At 32.4% G+C, this 24,297-nt stretch overlaps 1 protein-coding gene across 2 annotated transcripts in view; it reads left to right on the top strand.

Annotated features, from left to right (window-relative positions):
- Positions 1-24,297, top strand: part of LOC127735564 (endothelin-converting enzyme homolog) — a 57,562-nt gene that overhangs the window by 15,091 nt on the left and 18,174 nt on the right. For both annotated transcript variants that reach the window (XM_052245799.1, XM_052245798.1), the window contains exons 2-10: positions 5,830-5,875; positions 10,358-10,544; positions 16,593-16,805; positions 18,878-19,128; positions 19,478-19,570; positions 20,146-20,268; positions 20,921-21,007; positions 21,718-21,857; positions 24,151-24,242. In XM_052245799.1, coding sequence (XP_052101759.1) covers positions 5,830-5,875; positions 10,358-10,544; positions 16,593-16,805; positions 18,878-19,128; positions 19,478-19,570; positions 20,146-20,268; positions 20,921-21,007; positions 21,718-21,857; positions 24,151-24,242 — 1,232 coding nt within the window. The remainder of the gene's footprint in view (positions 1-5,829; positions 5,876-10,357; positions 10,545-16,592; positions 16,806-18,877; positions 19,129-19,477; positions 19,571-20,145; positions 20,269-20,920; positions 21,008-21,717; positions 21,858-24,150; positions 24,243-24,297) is intronic.

Consider the following 24,297-nt stretch of genomic DNA (forward strand, 5'->3'; position numbering starts at 1 on the left):
TTAAATTTATAAACAAAACACATGCGAACTGGAACTGAAGTGACGACTTAAATGGGTTAGATTAAAGCTACGTTAGACGTCATTGCATTATGTTCTCTTCATCTTCAATTAAATGTAGTCTTTTCAATGTCTGAATGAAATAAGTTCTATCTACAAAGTAGGTCATTCTGACTTACATTATTCACCCCATTGACTATACATTGATATAACTTGGTTGAACATTGATTATATTGGTTATACAGCCTCCAATAAAAAGGAGTTCACCATGACTAACATTTTATGCATATAAGTCTAAATTGAAAACAACGTTCAAACCTATGATTGCGTTGGATAAAAACCGCAATTTTATACGTGTGCATCCAAAAAAAAATTCGTGGTAGAGGGGTATAAATACAGCACAAACAACATTTTCCAAAAGTCCAAAAAAGTGAAAAAGTATATTTTAACAAAACGCATTTGACAAAATGGATCTTAATTATAAATTTAATACCAAACAGAAAACAATAAACTTGCGGAAAAGATGGTATTCCGCAAACATGAGGTGCAAAAATGTGTACACCATATCCGGATTTCGACAATTAATGACTCTTCAGTGATGTTAGGAATCGAAACGGTATTTGGAAGGCCATATAATTTACCTCAATTCAGGATTGACTCTTGAATTTTCAATATATATATATATATAAACAAGTCTAAATTGAAAACAACGTTCAAACCTATGATTGCGTTGGATAAAAACCGCAATTTTTATACGTGTGCATGCAAAAACAAATTTCTTGTTAGAGGGGTATAAATACAGCACAAACAACATTTCCAAAAGACCAAAAAAGTGAAAAAGTATATTTTAACAAAACGCATTTGACTAACAGGTCGAACAACAAATGTTCTTAAACCCTGCTGACTGCCATTGGCGATTGCCAAATAAACGGATCACAAGGTGTAATAAATGGATCTTAATCAAAAATTTAATACCAAACAGAAAACAATAAACTTATACAAGTCTAAATTGAAAACAAAGTTCAAACCTATATAAATGTTCATCCTATTCCGACTCTTCAAAATTCAAGAGTCTATCCTAAATTGAGGTAAATTATATGGCCTTCCAAATACTGTTTCGATTCCAAACATCACTGAAGAGACATTTTTTCTACATCTGGTGATCCGTTTATTTGGCAATCGCCATGACAGTCAGCAGGGTTTAAGACCACACTGTAAAAATGGTGTTTAGAGTCTAAACATAATCCTAAACGCGAATTTTGTTCTCACTTGAGCACATGTTTAACCCTAAACATGTTATATTTTGTGTAAATGTTTAGGTTTAGAACACCATAATACTGTCCCATAAGAACATGTTTAACCCTCTAGAACATGTTTAGCCTCTATGTGTTCCTTTCCTAAACATTTTTAACCTCCATCATGTTCCAATCCTAAACATATTTAGCCTCCATCATGTTCCAATCCTAAACATGTTTAGCCTCCTTTATGTTCCCATCCTAAACATGTTTAGCGGGCATATTTGTGCTCAAGTACTGGTTGTAAATACGTATGTGACAAGAGTCATCCCATCAATCATCAAAGACCATTCAATTACTCCAAAACTGATCTACTGTCGGTGTCTAACATTACATTGGAATCTTTAGATGTGCAAGCAGTTGCAACCTGAAACAGATTAAAACAATCCACAAAGTATCATGTTTAAAATACCTCAATTTTAATAGTACAGAAAGTGTTGGTACACGCGTGTCATTTTCTGTCTAATTGCTTCAATACTATACACGTTTCATATACTTTATTACAAGAATTATAATTAAATGTGCTTTATTTTATCCTTTAAGATATATATGTAGTTTTGATATGCAAACTGGGAAGACGTAAGTGGGTTCAGAACCTTATCGTTGTAAAATATTTGCTTAAATATAATTATACAATACGTTTATTTGCGATTCCTTTTATAAATAATTTAAAGAAAACGTGAATCCATATGTGTAGATTTAAAACAAATTTAAAATAGTATGCCTCCCCCTTTTTGTCAATATTGTATCTAGCCTTGTGGTGTTTGAAATTTCCTGTAAGGACACTCTCTAGCTTCACCTAATTACATTGTAATAGACAATAATATTAGATAATACTTATCTGACATTTCCGTTGTCGCTTTTTGAACCTTCCATGACATGGATTGTTGATCTTCTGCATCCCGGAATTTCAATTTTTCAAATGCATGATTATTTGCGCACGCGCCAATTCTGCTTCCTATTGTTTGTTGTGTTCTAAACCTAAACATGTTTAGGCACATGTCATGTTTAGCTTATAGTTATATATAACTTCAAGTGTCTTGTGTTCTAGCCCTAAACATGTTTAGAGGAATATCACGTTTAACATTGAAGTGTTTAGAATTAGAACACAATCCTAAACATGTGATCAAAGTGTTCTATCTCTAAACTCCTTTTTTACAGTGCATCCGTTGTTGGACCTGCTAGTCAATTGCGTTTTGTTAAAATATACTTTTTCACTTTTTTGGTCTTTTGGAAAATGCTGTTTGTGCTGTATTTAGACCCCTCTACCAAGAAATTTGTTTTGCATGCACACGTATAAAAATTGCGGTTTTTATCCGACGCAATCATACATGTAGGTTTGAACGTTGTTTTCAATTTAGAATTACATGCATAAAATGTTAGTCAGGATGAACAATAATTATGAAACTTTGTGTGTCGGGGTATGTCTTAAGAAGTGTAGCATCGTTTCTAAAAAAAATGCCGCTTTCACCTTCATTAACTTAATATATGATGTTTTTACGTTCGCATTTATTTTTTAAAAATAAAATCAATGGCAGTTTTTTATTTGATGAGATGCCACCGTCAAGGACATGTATCTATTTGAGGGTCACAAGTGTTGTTTTACCACCCTGTATGTATTATGTAGACATGCATGCAGAAAGCTATATACCAGTTGATAGTTCGTCTTCTCGCGTGACATGCATTGTCTGCTGATATGTTTTTCAGTGTGGCCTTTTGAAAATGTTGTACTTTTGGAAAACGATATTAAATTTGTAACAAAAATATTGGACACACTTGTCAGTAATACATCTGAACCTGAATTATGTGAAAGTTAGTTTTTGAATAAGACGATTTTCAAATTGTAATAAAATGTATGTGAAAATACCTACACAGAATGGGAGATAACTCTTACATATACAATACATTTAGAATAAAACAATATTGTTTATGACGGTTATTTTCCATACGTTTCGTTGATTGATATAGTCGATCAATTGGATTTGTATTTGTGAGGTTTTATCAACTTTCCCTGTTTTTATTAACCTTGGAGTTCGGTATTTGTGTTAATGCTTTTTTTCTTCCAAATTTTCTGTATGACAACAGATGTTATTGTCATATAGCTTCAGAAGCAAGTTCTGAAACACAACATGTTTTCTCTTCAATGACGCATATATGTCATGGTATGATTATAACTAGTAAGTTCTCTGCTTTTGTCGTGTCTACAAGTGTCACATTTCAACAAACAATATTAATTTATGCTAATTTTCAATCAGTTATTATATAACAGGCATGTATATAGCATATGAACATTAAAACTTAACATTCGTCAAGCAGCAAGAACGTGGACGCAACGGAGATGACTTTCAAGATTTCCGATTTTCTGACAAGCAAAAAATTATAAATTGTTCCATAATAGTTTCTTATGAAAGATAAAGGATAAAGACGTCATTATGAAATCGACAAGACGTATCAGTGATTGACAGTTTAGTTGTGAAGAAATTGATTCCGGTAAATCAACTGATATTAAATCGATGTCGAATTACGGAGTATCCTACTTCATCTTTGTTTTATTTGTCCCCATTCTTTGGTATTGAAGATGAAACGCGACGTGAACTGAAAATAAATTTACGTTTCCTTTTGTTCTATTTTGGGTTGGATGCAAAAAGCCGTCTGATAGAATGTCAATATACATTTCGTTTAAAAAATGATTTGATTGAGGTCTCAGTAGACTTCATAGAAAGTATTTTTCTACGGTTTGATAGAACAAACAACCACATCGTTATTTAAATTCACTTCACAGTCTGAACCATAGTAGCGTAAACTTGGACTTAAATTCACTGCACAGTCTGAACCATAATAGCGTAAACTTGGACTTAAATTCACTTCACAGTCTGAACCATAATAGCGTAAACTTGGACTTAAATTCAATTCACAGTCTGAACCATAGTAGCGTAAACTTCGACTTAAATTCACTTCACAGTCTGAACCATAATAGCGTAAACTTGGACTTAAATTCACTTCACAGTCTGAACCATAGTAGCGTAAACTTGGACTTAAATTCACTTCACAGTCTGATCCATAATAGCGTAAACTTGGACTTAAATTCACTTCACAGTCTGAACCATAGTAGCGTAAACTTCGACTTAAATTCACTTCACAGTCTGAACCATAATAGCGTAAACTTGGACTTAAATTCACTTCACAGTCTGAACCATAATAGCGTAAACTTCGACATAATTTTAGCGATCATTTGCATTTGCTTACTTCGCTGCAATAAACACGACTTGACTTTAATATTTCTAAATGCAGGAACAATTCTTTTATCTTAAACAGAAAACTTTTTCGTGCGATTTTTTATTTTATTAGTTTTGTTGGCCGTCGATATAAGTTTCAAAAATCTTAACAAATCGAAATGTGTCACTACAATGCATGTGAAAAAAAAGTTGCTTCGAAGGAAATCAGGTATACAGACAATTGTTGTGATCTATAAAGGATTGTCCAGAATGACGTAACATGTTTAATACATAGTACTAAAATAATTTGAATTCCAGAAGTCTACAAAATGTTGAATTGAACACATTCCTTCTTTTTAGACCATCTAATTGCATTATGAAATTGTCATGCAATGGTATCTGAACGTGGATTCAAATGCAATCTTTATAAGACTCATACCTGCAACCAAATAATTCATCAAACAAATAGATATAAAAATTACGTAATAATCAATATCATTATGTTCTTCGTGGCGTGCATTTAACCCTCCCATCATAGATTTATTGAGTATTACATTGCTGAAAATGTCAGCTAATTTTTAATAGGTTTGAAAAAGCTATACATAAGATTTTATGGATCTTGAAATGAAAATTGTAATGTCTTATCTCCTTACACAGGTGTGTTGAAATGTTTTGTCATCTTCAAATCTCGCACAGAACTCGTTTAATGTCACTGATTTGTGATATCAAATACTGGTTTAATTTCCATTTTAAAATGAGTATTTGCTAATTACAACTAGTACTGAGCTTCAGTTCTAAAATAATCGTTTTAAGAACCAAGCGATTAGCTGACAGTTGTAAAGTACACTATACTATCTGGGATTCAATTTCGTTTTGTTTTCATCGTAGGATTTCTTCAAATAATACCTTTAACAATGATAATTAGTTATAGTTAAAACAGTTTTCCTGCTGGCATACAGTTGCATCATGCTACTATGAAATATTTATGTATTTATGTATTTATTTATTTACAGTTTGCGTGTTAGTGTGTGCGCTATAATGTGCTCGTAAGACATGCATTGTAATCTTATGGACGGTGCGAGGGTTTCACAACCAGTCAAGGTCGTCTAATAGAATAGTAAAAATAACCTTTAATTAGAATACAAAGCACAAATCTTCCGGAAATACTTCTTATTTTTCTACACAACTATAAGACCATCAGATGGCTTTAGAAGTAACAATCATTTATAATAAACGTTTGACAAATATAAAGCTGTTATTTTCCGGATTATAAAGTATTCTTATATAAAGCAATATACTATTGATATTTCTGTCATTTGCAGGCAGAGTACCGAGAAGAACGAATTATTGAACAATACAGAAGTTAAAGTGAGTAATTAGTCTTATTGTATTCTTTTTAAGGGGAGATGTAAAAGACGGGGACGTATAAATACGTAGAAACGTTATGCGCTAAATGGTCAGGCAAAAGAGACCTAAAAGAAACAGCTAAGTTCAAATAACTTTTTACGGTCAAATTACCCTGAGTGAGTTATGTATACCTGCAAAACACTACCATATAGATTTGCTTTTTTCTTCAACATCGTACTGAGAATGCCTCTAAAACTGAAACAATATTATTATTGTCGTCGAGCCTGCGACTTTTGTCGCAAAAGCGAGACATAGCAATCCTACATTCCGTCGCGTCGTCGTCGTCGGCGGCGTCTACAAATATTCACTCTGTGGTTAAAGTTTTTGAAATTTTAATAACTTTCTTAAACTGTCCTGGATTTGTACCAAACTTGGACAGAAGCTTGTTTATGATCATAAGATAGTATCCAGAAGTAAATTTTGTAAAACAAAAATCCTGCTTATCCGTATTTTACTTATAAATGGACTTAGTTTTTCTGCCAGTTAACATTACATTCACTCTGTGGTTAAAGTTTTTAAAATTTTAATATCTTTCTTAAACTATCCTGGATTTCTACCAAACTTGGACAGAAGCTTGTTTATGATCAAAAGCTAGTATCTAGAAGGAAATTTTGTAAAAACTTATTTCCTGTTTTTCCGTATATTACTTATAAATGGACTTAGTTTTTCTTCCAGTTAACATAACATACAGTCTGCAGTTAAAGTTTTTAAAACGTTTATTAGATTCATAAACCATCCTGGATTTTTACCAAAAATTTATAAATCTATAGATTTGATAGCATACTGTATTCAATTTTTACAAGCATAACTTTTTTCATACATTTCAAACGTTTTATTTCATTAACTGTAAATCTATTATGTGCATTCCCCTATCACACTGAAAACATAGACAACAACAAAAGTAGGCGAGACACTGGGTTCCACGGAACCCTTACAAATTTTTGTATATTTAGTGCTTTATATATTATGTAGGTATGCAAGAACAAATGTTTGTTCTTATAGTGTGTGTGTTTTACGTTCTACGATAAAGATATTACATGTACTTAAGGTACCATTAGGAAACCAACACTTAATCAAATTTTAGGATTTGCAGGTGTTTTACAATCAACTTTTAGGACTTACAGGTGTTTTACTACTACTGTACCAACGGGCAATCTTAGAATCACTTTATCACGAAGTCATTTTAATATGATATGTTTGTGAACCATTCTTAGTTCCTTCTTCATACGCATACTTTTACTTTAAGTACCTTAATAGGTAGCAGTCCTTCGAATGACGTTTTTTTTGGCGGAACAACTTGACGAAGTTTAAAGTCTTTGGCTTGACCCGGTCATAGATCGATCCCACATTATCCCGGACTCGAAATAAGAACTGAAATAACATTTGTACCTAAACGTCAAGGTGTATATAAATAATCTTTACCCATTTATAATGAGCAATGTCGAAGAAAAATGTCTTGGTAATAGTTTTTATTGGAACAATTAGTTGTTGATCGTCGTATTCCTGGCTTGGTACAATTACAAATGACATTGATGAGTTGATTCGGGTTTTACGGCGCGCGAAACTTGTATAACAGTAAACAATATGAATTTGATTAAGTTAACATTTTTGGTGATGTCCGTATTGCTCAGTCTTTGTTTTCTATGTTGTGTTTTGTGTACAGCTGTTTGTCTTTTTGTCTTTTTTCTTTTTTTGCCATGGCGTTGTCAGTTTATTTTCGACTTATGAGTTTAATTGTCCCTTGTGTATCTTTCGTCTCTCATTTAAAGTTGTCAATTGGACAGGATGTTTATATATATTTATACATTCTGCAATCCAACGGACACTACTGATACAAAAAGTTGTTGCCAGGCTCTTGTGCGTTTAGGGAGCATCGAATACTATACATGTTTTAACGTCCCCAATTAGACCGGAAGTGGAAGTGTATTCGTTTTACGTATGGTTCCGTCCTGGTTTTTGATATAAGGACTTATGAGAGTCTACCAGTCAGCTACGTTACAATGATTTACATATCATTTAAGTCGAAGATTCCGTTAACAAAATGTCACTTAAAGAACATTTAAGTTAAATCTGAGACATGTTGAATATTCCATTTTCTTTAGGTTTAGTATTGTATTTGAACTTTTTCTGTAAGCACGAACGGGGTATAGAAATAGGACAAGGCTTTGCAGTTGCAGAATGCGACCCTCCTTCCCTTCCCCGCTGGGGTATTTCGTTGGGTTTCCCGAGATGAATGAATACGAAAAAATATTGTTTTTCCGTGATTGTCAACTGCATATAGATTTACTGTTTTGCACCTACGTTAAATGACCTATTCACTTGAATATCTATAGTGTCATGTGCACTTGTCTACAGGCGATATATCACAATTGTTAATGCATCTGGCACAGAAATGGTTCAATCATATGTAAAGATAGACTCGAAGAAAAACACATTAACATTTGTTAAAAACGATGTTCAGCTATAAATGATACGAGACACTCATCAAAGCATTTAACATCTTGTTGCTAACGAGCTTCAAAATTTCCCACTTTTAGTTTGCGGTGTTGCGGATGCATCACTAACTACCGATCATTAATAAGCTAATAATGAGGTTTTAACACAACATTATCAAGTACTTGTTTTCATGTCGGCCGCCAACCACATTGGATGTTCAATGAAAAGTTGAATATTAAAGTTCTTTTTCCGAATTTTTTCATTTGATAAAAAAAAAACATAATTTTTACAAATAATGAAATAAAAGGTGTCATAAATCATGTAAAAAGTAAAGGTTCATTTTGAAATTGGTTCAATAAAGACCAGTATTTAAAGAAAATGGTACAATAAAAACTAGTATTGAAACAAGTTTTACCTTTCCAAAAAGGTACAGAGTGCTTCGCAGTATCATAAATTTACGTCAGGTTTTTTTTATGAAAAAAGAATTCAGAAGCACATGGTTTTTTTGTCTGATACTTTTATAATGTATTACATGTATTTCACTAACTTGAAACGCATTGCTGTCACCACCACCCCCCTCCTCAACCACTAGTTTTACCTATAATAATTCCATAACTACATTTGTTACAGCCTTTATCTATATTTCCGACACACTAAAAAGTGATAATTTAAAAAAGAATAAATCTTAACATGTTCATTTTGAGAACGTATTTTTGCTGATACTAACAAAGATGATATATCATAATACATGTAGCACAGCGTATACAACAGCGGGGTCTTGTGCCATTAATGAAGACGTCAAATACAGTGATATATGCACGCTGTTTGTTGTAATGTATATACAAAACAATAATCTACAATCATTGAAGGAATCTAGAATATCAGACTTGAAGGAAAATATCGACGATTGACAACAGTTAACTTTATTTCACACCTGCCTTCAATCACGTCTAAAAGGGTTTATTTAGCATAGTTTTTACCGTTTCTGAGAAAGATTGTAATTATAGTGTTGCCCTGTGTTCATGTGCTATTTTTGAATTTGTTATTGTGTTGTAAACTAAATATGGCTTGTGTTGCTCTTAAAACGATTAGAATGACAGTAAATCTTTACTTTTACAACATGAAATAATGTTACAGACCCCGATAGATGACTCAAATTAATTGGTTGCATTTGAAGCTATGTGAGGGAAAAATACTTCGAACTTGAAGCTAAACTGTATGTATTTTAGAGAAAGGGACTTCAAAAAGGGTCTTGCATAGTTTTAACGATGTTTCAAAGTTTGTAAAGTATCAATCTGTTTGAAACCACTTCATTTCTTCCGCCTTTTAAAAAACTTAAGGTATTAGCTATTACAAAAAGACACATTTAAAGACTGATATGGTGAAAACGAATGTCCTTCAAAATGTGTAATGTGATGTAGATTTGAGGCAACCAATCCAATAAATTGTGTTCACCCCTACACTGGTCGAAGTTTGAGATGTCATAACATGCTGTCACCGTTCAGTTGTACAGTATTAACCACAAATATGTTCTGTTTGTCGTAACTATAATCCCGTCCTCTCTTTTTCGTTTAAGACACACTATTGAATGTGAATTATTTCCGGATTTTTACTAGTCACTAGTGGGGCGGAACTGGAGTCCCCCTGGAGCACTTTCACTCATCTGTTGTTCTTTTCGTTGGGTTTGTGTTGCCTTTTTTACTTGTTGTATTTTGTAATATTTGATTTTTCGATGAATTGGTAATTTCTATCGGTAATTGTCTTGTTTATTCTTTACGATTTGAAGAAACGGTTCATTAAGAGAACCGTAAGTAGACTATTGTAAAAAATAAAATTACTAGCCCCTTTGTGACAACTGAACTTAATCATCCTCGAAGCCTTTAATACTTTTCAGAACCTACTAAATAATTTTCTGTTTTCTATCGAACCGTTCCATTCCTGTTTCGAGTTTTGAAAGTTGAAAATCAAACAATTAAATCACAGTAACCATTTTGCAATTATTTTCAGATGAGAGATTTTGAAAGTATAGATTCTGAAGATTTCTTGGATGAAGAAAATAATTTTTGTGGAGGAAAATGTATTTGTATGCGACAGCGAACTTGTATAGAAAAATTTCTGTTTGTTTTCCTGATTATTGCTGTATGTGTTATCATTGCTCTGATAGCGAAATCTTCTGGGAAGTCCAGTCATGCAGGTAGGCCTAAATGTAGAGAACAAGTGTATGAGTGAATTCTGCGAAATATAAAGTATTCGTCATGTATTTTGATAATATTTTGAATAACTATATATGTATATTACAAAATACGAAAGTTCTAAATTTTTGAAAAATATAGGACTATCAAGAATGGGTTTCACTAGCTTTGTAAGTTACATTACTAGCAGACAAACGTTTTATCCTTAAATAAAATGCAAATGTAAAGGATTTTCTCAAAATCCGCATCTTACTGATTTCATAGAACGTAAGTTACTTCTTTCCCTTAGTGGGGTTCTTGTTTAAGTTTTTAGTTTTCAGTCAAATTGTGGCTTGAATTTGTTCTGCAGTTGTTTACCGAATTTTCGCTATTTTAACAGTATGCCTAGTAAAATCTTAAATAAAGATTTATATTGCAAATCATTAAAAGAAATTCAAAATTGAAACCAAAACCTGATGTTTAAAATAAGGAACATTACCCATTCATGTACATGTTGCAATATGCAAGTCATCTAGCTTCGATGCAGACATGTTTGTTCAATACTCTAGAAGTGTGGGTTTTAAATGTGATGTCGTTTGATAAAACAAATGTTTTATAAGTATATATACCTTTGGTACATTTTCATTGATTTAGTCTGTGTAAATACAACTTCTAATATCAAGGATTTAATTTATTTTAATGGTAGTCTATATGAATCAATGTAATTTATACACATAAAAATAAGAATGTCATGTGTTGATTCTCCCTTGGTTACGCGTACCAATTTTACTAATTGCGAATCAAGACTCTTCAAAAGCACATTTTTTTTTCACTGAGAGCGAAAAGCAAAAAACAAAACGAAACCACAAAACGGAACAACATCAAAATTATAAACCATACCTGCTTTTTCATACCGGGATTCTTAACCACGCCCCTTCTAAATCCGCTATGATTTTGGCGACATTAAATTAACATAGAATATGTGCAAAAAACCGTAAATGTACTTGTGTCCGAACCTATTTACTAGGATTTTTTATTTAATTTTTGAAATATATAAATGATATAGCAAAGTGTGCATTAAAAGCCGACAATCTATTAATCAAAGCCAAAAATTAGAACTTAAACAATGACATGTACATATAAGAGGGCTGGAAAACCCAAACGGATCTGAAATGAAAATCAAAATTTTAACAGGTGAACAGAAACTTAAGTGCAGGAACTATCTTTCTTTGGTGGTGTAAAATTGTTGCGGCAATCTTGGTCTTTACATGTTTTGCTAAAATTTATATAATATCTCATTTTTCACTCAGAAGATTTTTCTTAAAACTTAACAATTATTGTTAAACAATTCCATGTTAATGATCGAAAAATAGAGTCGCCGAATTTGACGTTTATTGGTATATTTGCATCCATAACTCAACCTGAAATGATTTAATTCACAAAAATGAAACTTGGTGACCTTATAACCATTTTAAATCATTAAAACGAAAATTTATCTCGGAACAACATACATGTATTGATTTTAAATAAACATCTATGATTTGGTCTTGAAGGAATGGGATTTAAAGATAATTTTGAGATCTTTTTCACCATTTTTTTGTGTTTTCTTTTCTGTGTATCAAAACCCATGCACATTTTGCCTTTATAGTGGTAAAACTAAGCTTAATATACAATATAATTGTCTCTTTTTCTTTTAGTCATCTGTTTCTTCTCTAATGTTTTGTGTGTTTCAACAATTTAGTCTTCGTAGAGCTTCCTATTAGAGGTTGATGGTTTCTTTTGGGTACTCCGGCTTCCTTCACCTTAAATAATCCTCGCCGCCATGATATAGTCAAGAGTGCCGAAAGTGGCGTTTAACACTAGCAATCAATCAATACAACAATCAATCTTGGTCGAGAAGTTTTTTAATGCATTTATTCAGAGTTGTGTAAAAAGTGCACTACTAACTTTTGATATTGTAAAGACGTATATTTGTTACACATTGATTTGTGCATATAGTTTTTTCTTCAAGGTAAAATAACATTATTCTCAATCTGGAATTCCATTGGAATTTCCATGTGGCTTGATTAAAAACTTTCTTTTGTTAGCCTTGCATATTAACGCATTATAACTTGATGAGTGGAATATATTTTCAATATTGCATGTTTTTTTGTTATGCTTTTCTAGTTAATATTTGATAAGCACTAGCACAACCGGAAAACATTGAATTCAGAGTACACGCTTTCAAATTCATACCAGAAATCAATTTAGATAATTATTCTATCTAGAAATTGAAGTATTACATGTATTGAATCCGGTAAATATGGATATTGTTGATTGTTTATTCAGTGCATATCAATTTCATTTTATGAAACAAAAGTCGGGAATAAAGAGTTTAAACTCGGGTACCATTTTATCGAAGGTAAATGACTATTGAAGTGCTTACTTCGTTGTCTGTGATCTGGTTCCATGAAGCATGTATGTGTTCTGATTCAACAAATAAAGACAACAGTAGTATACCGGTGTTCAAAAGTCATAAATCGATTGAGAGAAAACAAATCCGGATTACAAACTAAAACCGAGAGAAACACATCAAATATAAGAGGAAAAGAAAGGAACAACAGGAACACTGAAGTGCAACAAAACAAACGCAAACATACATAGAAACGAATTATTTGATAACAACTGCCATATTCCTGACTTAGTACATGAAATTTTAAGAAAAAATGGTGGGTTGAACCTGGTTTTATGGCTAGACAAACCTCCCGCTTATATGCCAATGTTAAAAAATGTCGCTAAAATGACAACACTACGTGACAGAAATACAGCACATACACACGCAAGAACACTCATCACAGAGAAACGCACAAACAAATAATATAATAGTCGACACAACCTGCAAACCGCAGAACAACAACGAACATCTTCCTTCAACGACAGACACCACAGGACATCACAAACAGTGACGCACTTACGTAACGAACATGCAATCTCGAAATTTATACAATTATTTTCACAATACCAGCCCAAACAATTTTCATGACAATGATGGTATTGAAAAGCAATTTTATAATTATTTGGACTACAAACGATAAGAGATAACACATAATCCATTAAACCATAACAGAAACATCAATAATCCATTAAACCATAACAGAAACATCAAAAATAAATACATGAATGTTTGATGTACAAAATACCCAGACACGTCATATAGCAATGCAAATAAAACATGCATTTGTTTTAATTCAATGCAACGTGTGTGTTTTGATTTAACAAAATATGAATATTTTCTGATTCATGTGCATGTGTTCTGATTCAACAAGACATGCATGTGTTCTTATTTAACAAAACATGCATGTGTTCTGATTTACCACAACATGCATGTGTTCTGATTCAACAAAGAGGGTTTTGGAAATTACCTGAAACGATAGTTTATAAATTTGATAATGACTCGGGGTTAGACAAAGGACATTAACAATGTTTGTTACGCCTTATCATCGGACATGTTTCATCATTTCTACAGGATTAATATGACACTAGAGGAGCAAGAACAATCCTTTAACTCGTCCGAAACACGAATTCACCCTAGTCTTTTTGGTAGAGCCCGTGTTGCTCAATCTTTGGTTTATGGTTTACTGTGTAGTATTTTATGGACGGCTGTTTCTCTGTATATGTTTTTTTCTTTTGATTATGATATTGTCTGTCAGTCTTTGACTCATACCATTTGATTGTTCACATGTCAAGTTTCTCTCTTTTTCTTTCTTTGGCTCATACCATTTGATTGTCCACATGTCAAGTTCTCCCTTTTTCTTTCTTTGACTCATACCATTTGATTTTCCACATGTCAAGTTTTCTCTATTTCTTTCTTTGACTCATACCATTTGATTGTCCACATGTCAAGTTTTCCCTTTTTCGTTCTTTGACTTATACCATTTGATCGTTCACATGTCAAGTTCTCCCTTTTTCTTTCTTTGACTCGTAACATTTGATTGTCCACATGTCAAGTTTTCCCTTTTTCTTTCTTTGACTGATACCATTTGATCGTCCACATGTCAAGTTCTCCCTTTTTTATTTCTTTGATTCATACCATTTGATTGTCCATATGTCAAGTTCTTCCCTTTTCTTTCTTTGACTCATACCATTTGATCGTCCACATGTCAAGTTCTCCTTTTTTCTTTCTTTGACTCATACCATTTGATTGTTCACATGTCAAGTTCTCCCATTTTCTTTCTTTGACTCATATCATTTGATCGTCCACATGTCAAGTTCTCCTTTTTTCTTTATTTGACTCATATCATTTGATCGTCCAAATGTCAAGTTCTCCCTTTTTTTGGTACTTGATACATAATTAAAAACTTTGATGAAATCAGGAGAAATTTATTTAGATCTCATATCTGCAGGTTAGATTTGTAAAAAGGCTGTATAATGCTTTTCTAAATCGTTGATTTGAAACATAAATTCTGTCTGACATATGATAAAAAAATTTGTATAACCTAATTGAACTTTAGTAGTGGATTGATTAAAATTATTACAGTATTTTAATCATGACCATGAGAGAAGTAAGAATAGTTGTTATTCTGATTTCGAAGACATACTTACTAAACTTAATATAGTGGAATATTTTTAGCGCAAGGACGTTATTAGTATGACTTTGTTCGAATCTATTTTGAAAGAATAATATAATTTTTTATGAAAGAACGACATTTTGAAAACTCCAAAATTAAGAACTTATGTGAAACTGAAGGCAAACTATTTTTTTTCTCTTAATTTTTCGAAAAATAATTTTGTATCTTAAAAGTTTCAACAACAAAACACATTAATTTACAAAACGAAAACAAATCGTAAAGAACTGTTTTAGATATATTCATGCACTCAGACTTATCTAATTGATTTGATACAACAAAAGCCATAATCAGTTATTACTTTCAGATGAAGTTTTTTTCTGACAAAGCTTTCATGGAATGATAATCTGGTTTCCATTTTATTTATTAATTCTTTATTATGTTGTATTTTATTCTTATCCTATTGTCTTTCATTTAAAAAGATTATATGAGGAATAATTGGATTTGTTATTCTTTATGCGTTCCTTGATTACTTTATGTGATTACAAGAAACAAACAAATAAACTGCTTATTTGACGAAACGATTACATTTGTTGCAATGAATGCGTCAAAGAAATCCCCAAGATCTTTCTTTGTATTTTGTATTCATATCTGGTAGGCACTTGGTTATTGAAGCCTTGTTTTCTTGTTTTTTTTGTCTCGCCTGCAACAAAATTCGCGGAAGGCGAGACATAGGTATTGCTTTTCCAGCAGCGATGGTGACGGCGTCAATAATTGTTAAGTTTTCTGCTTAAGTCAGTTTGATAGGAAATACGTGATATTTTCTATAAAGTTGCATTACTATCAGTGCATGTCAGTTTGACGACTATTTCGAGGCCCTGCCACATAGGTCATGGTCCAGCGACTTTGAATAATAAGCAATTTTCAATGTTAAATTTTCATCTTAAGACAGTATGATAGGAACTCATTGTCATATACCAATGATATTTTCTATAAAGTTAGGTTAACTAATATGTGTACACTCGCATTCTCTAATTATACTGCACGAATAGCTGAACAAAGTTACATAAATTCCTACAATTCCCGTGTGTCATGAATAGATATATATGGCAATCACAAAAATAATCTGTATTGACACGAATTTTTATTGATTTGGTCATAATTATAAATTAACTATTTGCAAAACTTTGAATCGTTTGAAATACTAAGGATTTCATACCCCAAGGAATTGATACTGTGCTGTATTTGGCAAAACCTATTGGAATTTTGGGTACTTAATGCTGTTCAACTTCGTGCTTTATTTGGCCTTCTAGCTTTTTTGATTCGAGCGTCATTGAGTCTTCAGTAGACGAAACGCGCGTCTCGCGTACAAATTTATCAGCCTGATATCTTTGATGAGGTTTTTCACAGTTTTCATGGAATAAGTACGAATAAATGGAAAAGTAGGATAATGAGACAGCAATCCATCAACACAATTAAACGATCTAAACATATATATGATATTTAAGCAATTGAAAATGATTTCAGAAATTGACAGTATTTGCAAGACGAAAGGATGCATTGATGTAGCTAGTTCTGTACTTTCTTCGGTTGACAATCAAGTTAAACCTTGTGATGACTTTTATAAATATGCCTGTGGTGGATGGGAGAAAAACACGCCGATTCCACCAGGATATTCTTATTGGGACAGAACTCAGGAACTGGCATACAAAAATATGTACCAGCTTCACGAGTTACTAGGTAAGCTTTCTTGTTTGTTAAGTCATTAACAATAATCGTACTTGAATTTTATTAATTACTAAGTACTTGCTTTGTATTCAATGTGCTTCTCCAGGAACTCCGGCTTCCGCCACCAATAAAAAAAAGGACCGCCAAGGTATAGCCAATATAGCTGAAAGTGTCTTAATTCACCAACAAACAGAAATTGATAATGATAGCTTGACAAACTCCTCATCAGCATTTTTACTTCACATTGAACAAAAGTGAGTTGTAATAATACATATACAGTGGAGATCACTTGTAACCTCTCATTAGAACTGTCAGAATAATCTGTCATAGAACTGTTCTAAACTGTCATAGAACAGTTCTAACCTAGAACTGTTCTAAGTAGAACTGTCAGAATCAGTTCTAGGTAGAACTGACCAAATCAGTTATAGGTAGAACTGACCAAATCAGTTATAGGTAGAACTGTCAGGATTAGTTCTAGGGTAGAACTGTCTTAAACTGTTTTAGGTAGAACTGTCCAAATCAGTTCTAGTCGTAGAACTGTCAGCAGAACTGACCAAATCAGTTCTAACCGTAGAACTGTCAGCAGAACTGTCTAAAACTGTTCTAGCCGTAGAACTGACCAAACCTGTTAGGATTGTAGAAAAGTTCTAAATGACGTCACTGCAGTTAGGTCATCTCACGGTTATGGACATTTTCCGTAACGAGAAATGTTAAAAAAGTGCTGTGATGAGAATTTTTTAATATATATATTATATTCTTTTGACTTATTTATATTTAAGACAAAGAGTTCTTAAAACTGTTCTATGGATAGAGCTGACTAAATCAATTCTAGCCGTAGAACTGACCAAATCAGTTCTAATAGTAGAACTGTTCTAGTCGTAGAACTGACCATTCTAGGTAGAACTGTCTAAAACTGTCCTAGAGTAGATCTGTCAGGATCCGTTCTAGGTAGAACTGTCTAAATCAGTTTTAGGTAGAACTGACCAAATCAGTTCTAGGTTAGAACTGTTCTAGCTAGAACTGTCTAAAAGGTGTCAGGATGACAGTTCTACATACTGTCCTAGAACTGTTCTCCTGACAGATTCTGACAGATTTGATGAGAGGTTAGAAGTGATCTCCACTGTACGAATTATTGAAGGTATATACAACATATGTCTGTCATATTTGTTTTTCGTTGATTGTTTTGTTATAGATTAGGCCGTTAGTTTTCTCAGTTTAAATTTTTCATATTTTTCATGTCGGGGCCTTTTATAGCCGACTATACAGTATGGGTTTTTCTCATTATTGAAGGCTGTACGGTTGCCCATAATTGCTTACATCCACTTTATTTGAACTTTGGTGGATAGTTGTCTCATTGGCAATCATACCTCATCTCCTTATTTTTATATACTTGGGTTTGTAAACGAAATCAACCAACATGTTTAATTCCATGTTCGTGTTTTGAGCTTTTCATTTATAACGTGATTTAATCATGACAATGTGATAATTAGATTCCATGTTGTATTGAATCTCCGTTGGTTATTTTTATTCCTTATCTTATTAGTTTAAAAATCAATATCATAAATTATTTGAAAAATAGGAAATGAAAATAGATGTTAGTATTTTTACTCAATATGCTATAACCAGTTTCAAACCCATGTGGAAATTCTGCTTCATGCAAGTCCGTATATATGTATGTAAGCATATACTAGTAAAAATGAAGTAAAAACATTAAACACAGAACATTCTTATCTCGAAATAAGGAGTGATGTGAATTTGTTTTGTTCATAAAATCTTCCTTTCAAAATGTATGTATTCCAAACCTTGCAAACCATATTAGTAGAATTATTCGCTTAAAAGGCCAAGTTAGTACACGAAAAAGTAGCTTGAAAAATAACGAGAGAGTCTTATTATATTTATAGATTTTATGGCCATTAAATGGAGTTGATAATCTCTGGTAAATTATGTTTCTGCCTAAAAAGAAGAAAAATAATTGTGATTGTTGTTTTCTGGGTAATGAAGCTGGTTTAATCATTAATATCATTGATAGTTAGAATGTCTACTTGTTTAAAATTTAGGATAACATGACACATTTTTTTTTGTAGAATCGTATCGTGGCACATCCGATGCAATAAATAAAGCAAAGAAATTCCATGATAGTTGCTTGCATGAAGAGAACACAAACAAATCAGCTATCATACAAAAGTTCCGAAATCTAATAGGGCTGATTTCAGGAACAGAGACCAATTATACGTTTTCTATTATTCTTGAGCGGATCCATCAACTGAATACTTGGCCATTGTTTACAGTGTCTGTTGGTCCAGACGAATGGCAAGACGATACAAATGTCATTAAGGTGTGTATAAAGTTTAAAGAATGGTTTGCTTGAGAACATGTTTTTTGCTATACTCAAATAACCATTGTGAAAAAAATGAGATAGGAAATAGATGCTAATGAGACGAAGAAAGAAATTCATTTTCAACGCCACCAAATTATTGCTAGCGACCATCAAAACACTCGTTCACGCCTTATTTCCATTTATGATTGTTAGAATCAGCATGTCATGAAAGGCTATGTTAAAAACTTCACTGTCAACATGTTTTAATGGATATCAAATAGCAAAAGAGATTTACAAAATGAGAATTTATTCAGTTTTGACATCAAATTGAATTAGATATTTACATTTCGTCTTTTTTGATATTCAGATTTCACAAAGTGATATGCCTTATCCGATAGATGCATTGATAGAGGAAGAAAAATCACAGAAAGAAAAATATCTCAAATGGGATGCTAAACAAGTAAGATTTTTAATTGTAATAATATGATTTATATTCTTGGCATGATCCAGTTTCCTTTCGAATATTAAAATATCCTGTTTATGTGTATTTTATGATTTCTGATATTTGAAAATGTTATAAACAGTAAATTTTATCTAAAGGATGGCGCTTTCAAAATGAGGCTTTATTTATTTCAATATTCATATATTCAGGATTCTAAATGTGATGTGGTTCATATGTGCATCCACATTATATAACCCAGACATAAATGGCCGTTGTCAGATTTGACACAACATTAAATTATTAGTTAGTGGACTTTGGTTGTCAATGCTTTCAACAAAGTAATAGATTTGGCCTTACAACTGTTTTGATTCGAGCGCAATTGATGAGTCTTTTGTTAACGAAATGTGCGTTTGGCGTACAAAATTAAAATCTGGTATCTTTCATGATTTGTAGAAAACACCAGTACTGCTAGCGGATGTTTCGCCTTTGAAAGTACCAACAGCCCAGTAGTCAGCGCTTCAGTGCTGAACAAGCATATGTATATGAATATGAATCATATAAAGTGTTTAATTTATTTATTTTCCATGTCGTAGGTTAGGCAGAAATATCTAGCAGATATGTCTAAGACATTAAGGATGTTTTGGAACAAATCCGAGATTGAGTCTTTAAAAATTGCAGAAGATATGCTTGAACTAGAAGTTGAATTAGCTAACAAGGTAAGCGTTTAAAGTAAAAAACAGCCCAAAGATAGTGAGCACCCCAAAATGAACACAGTAAAACACTTGTGATTATGTAATGTGGTTCTGAATCATGTTATAAGTGAGAGGTATTGCTGAACTCATCATGGTCCCTTGTGGTATTTGCCAACAAGTCATCAGTGTGACCGTAATCATTCATTTACGTTGGGGATTAAATTATCTGAAAAGTGTTCATGCTTCTGGGTTATTATCCTTGATCACTATTTAGGATAGCTATATTGTGTATAAATACATATATTTTAGAAAACACGGATGTGTTTTTTGTTGCAAACAAATCACTTTTCCGAATTAATTAACAATAGATTAATAAGGAAAGAAAAACAGGCGCCAATGAATTGAGTCTCAAGTATATTTCTAGAAGTTTCGATCGTTAAAGTACACGATTACATTATGAAAAATAAACCATTTAAGGTAAAAATCTATGCATGAAAATATTTAAAAAATAATATCACTATACATTTTTTCAAGTACACTTCTCTTAACTCAACATGTGCATATCTGTTCTACCAATAGATCCTTTTCGTTCGGAAAAATTTGCATAAATAAATTAAATTTCTATATAATTTGTAAAACTGATATATTTCAAAACACAAATATTTGTTCTTTCTAGACAAGAAGCAATGATGAGATCGAATTCAGCAGAGCTGATGTGTACAAGAATACAACGGTAACAGAATTTCAACAGAAGTGTTCTATGGTATGTCATTTATGGTTATTATTTTGTTTTAGTATATTATACTTACTTTTTTGTTGAGTTTTCCGTTTTGTTTGAACCGACTGTGGAAGGGCTTTATAGCCAACCAAGGTTGTTAAACGCTCGTCGTGAGGTTTATTGTGTGATAGGTTTTCTTTTTGTAATTTTGACTTTTCATTAGAGTATTTCTGTATAAATGTTTAAGTAATGTACGTTTGCACAAAAATATCATTTTTTATTCTAGCATCACTGGTGAGTCTTTTGTAGACGAAACGCGCGTCTAGCGTACAAAATTTTAATCCTGGTATCAATGAAGATTTTATTTACAAATATGAACATGATTATGTTTAAAATTGAAAATATAAATGACGTTGATTGCTTTTTGCATGCATAACCCGATTTTCAAATATTGTACCATGTTTCAGGCTGCTACACAATCTTCATGTACATAACTGGAAATTTTTAGATCTAACATTCGACTAAAGTTCATATATATATATATATATATTTATATGGAGTGCTACAAACACTGTCATTAGTCAGATAGTTTATTGACATTTCCATTCGTATCTTGTACGATTTTTGCACTTTAGTAGACTGTTTTAGTATCTTTAACTTGAGTACTTTCCAATATAATTTCTTTGATTTCTTAGAATGTTCCTGCTGTTTTCTAAAATCATGGCATATTCACGATATAATTCTTTTAATTATAGATTGATTGGGAATTGTACTTGACTACATTAACCTACCAAACAACAAAGATTGTCAACACCGATAAAATAGTCATACTGCATGAAGACAAACTGATCAGTTTATGTGGTATAGTTGAAAACACTATACAAGACAACTCTAGGTATTGTGTAACAGAAAGTGAATATTATGTAAAGAGCCACAAAGTGAACATACGTAACATGTAAAAACATCTCTTCAGAGATGGTATTATGTTTAAGAAATATCCAATATTAATAGGCAAACATCGAAGTTTGAAGTGCACGAACTCTAAATTAATGCAGTCAGATCATATGCATTGATAGGACACACTTTTGTTTAACTGACGCATCTCCCATGTAATTCCAAAGTCATAAAAGTAGCAAGAAAGGTACAGGTAGATGCAAATGACGGTATTCGGCGGTAGATAGTAGATATTTAGACAAATGATAGAGTAAACATTTAAAAGTTAAGAGAAATACGGGTCAGACCCATGTCAAAAAAGTGTGTCTTTTTTAGTGGGCAGGTCTTCCGCGACCACCACACACCCGTCCTCTTTTCCTCGATTGATACATCAACGAATGAACCTTATCAATAATTGTGTTCTTATCATGAGCTACACAACAGGTGCTACATGTGGAGCAAAATCTACTTACCCTTGTTGAGATCATGAGATCTCCCGGTTTTTGTTTGCGTGCCTGTATGTTATGTAGTATTTTGTAGACTATAGTTGTTTGTCTTTTCGTCGTTCATTTTTGCCATGGTGTTGTCGGTTTTCTTCGATTGATGTTTTTTTATTGTTTCTTTGGTGTCGTTCGACTTTTTGGTAACCGATGGACCTATCACGTAAAAGTTCACACTCAACTTGTCATTTAAGTACGTACTTTAGAACATTTGTCAAATTAAATATCGAAATGTGCATCTAGTACAGTAAAATTGATACTGATAATGTTATTGCAGGATATAACTTGTTATCGCCTGAATATTGATGCAATTGGATGTTATACAGCCGCCAATTAATCTGTTTCAAAATGTGATTAAAGAGTTTACATTTATATTATTGACATTGTCATAATGAGGAAATGCTTTGACATATTGTATCAACTGATGAATGTATGTAGACACCATTAACTAGAAAATTAGTTAAGCCACATTTTAGAAAAGAGAGGCGAAAGATTCCAAAGGGGGATATTCAAACTCGTAAGTCGAAAACAAACTGACAATGACAATGGAGAAAAATGAAAAAAACGACCAAAAGACAAACAGCAGTTCACATAACACAACATAGAAAACTAAAGACTGAGCAACACGAATCCAAACAAAAATAGGAAGAGATCTCAGGTGCTCCGGAAGGGTACGCAGATACTCTTTCACATGTGGCACCCGTCGTGTTGCTAATGTAAGTACAAGCGAGGTAAAAGATACCAAAGGGACATTCAAACTCTTAAGTCAAAAATAAAGAAAAAGACCAACAGACAAACAACAGAACACAAAACACAACATAGAAAACCAAAGACTGAGCAACAAACCGGTGATAAGTATTATTCGGTAGGTCATATTTGAGGAAAAGAGAACGTGATTGTGGTTATAATTGAAACATATCAAGTCGTCATCTGTGAAACAGATATTCCATAACGGACAACTGACTAGTAATGGGGCCGTATTTTTCGAAGGGATGATTTCAACTTTACTTCTTGAAGCTTCGAATATCCTAAACCTTTTTTGCGCCCTCCCTATCATTTAAGTGTGAATTCAAAAATAAAAAAGCATCCCGTCAATGACTTCAGCCCATTGTTTGCATTTTAATCATAACAACCCAAATAGGACCAGTGTTAAATTAATGATTAGATTTTTTAACGGCTTCAAAAATTGATAGAAAAAAAAGGATATGGGGTATCCATCCATGACATAAAATTAGTACATGCACAGTAAAATACACACAAAAAGCAAAGGAACAGCATTTTTATTGCTGCTGTTCATCTCAAAGTCACAGTGGAGCCTTCAATAGGGAGCAAAAAAAATACACTCACCTCTGTGCAAGTTTAAGACGACCCCAAGCACCGGTTTGAGCGGAATTCTTTGCGAAAGATTCGGAGAGACTTAGTAAGATGTAACAGCACCAAATCAGGCCCTGTCAAAAAAGAACACAATAGAAAGTAGTACATATTTAAAACAAAATAATTCCTACGCAATTTTTAATTCATAATCTAGAAAAAGGAATATATATGAATTGTCTTTTTGTATCATTTTTTGACATAAAATTATAGAATGCAAGTCAAACTTATTTCAAAGAAACTCTTCTATTTAATTCGATTACATATGTACTTCTTTATTAGAATTTTTATTTTGTCAACATAACATTACTATCTTGGTATGATTTCTTTATTCAAACATTTGTGTATTCTAATATTGTATTTTTGTATTTTTGTAATTTTCAGTGTTCTTTATTACTACTTGTTAGTGCACGCTGTTCGAAGTTTTATGCCGTATTTTGAAGTATCACAATTCACAGACATAAGTGAACAAACAGGTACTTCAAATTTGTTATACGAGTTTCATAGTTGTTCTGCTTTAAAACATCATAG

Source organism: Mytilus californianus, unplaced genomic scaffold (assembly GCF_021869535.1).
Source record: "Mytilus californianus isolate M0D057914Y unplaced genomic scaffold, xbMytCali1.0.p SCAF_3, whole genome shotgun sequence".
In the NCBI taxonomy this organism is placed as follows: Eukaryota; Metazoa; Mollusca; class Bivalvia; order Mytilida; family Mytilidae; genus Mytilus; species Mytilus californianus.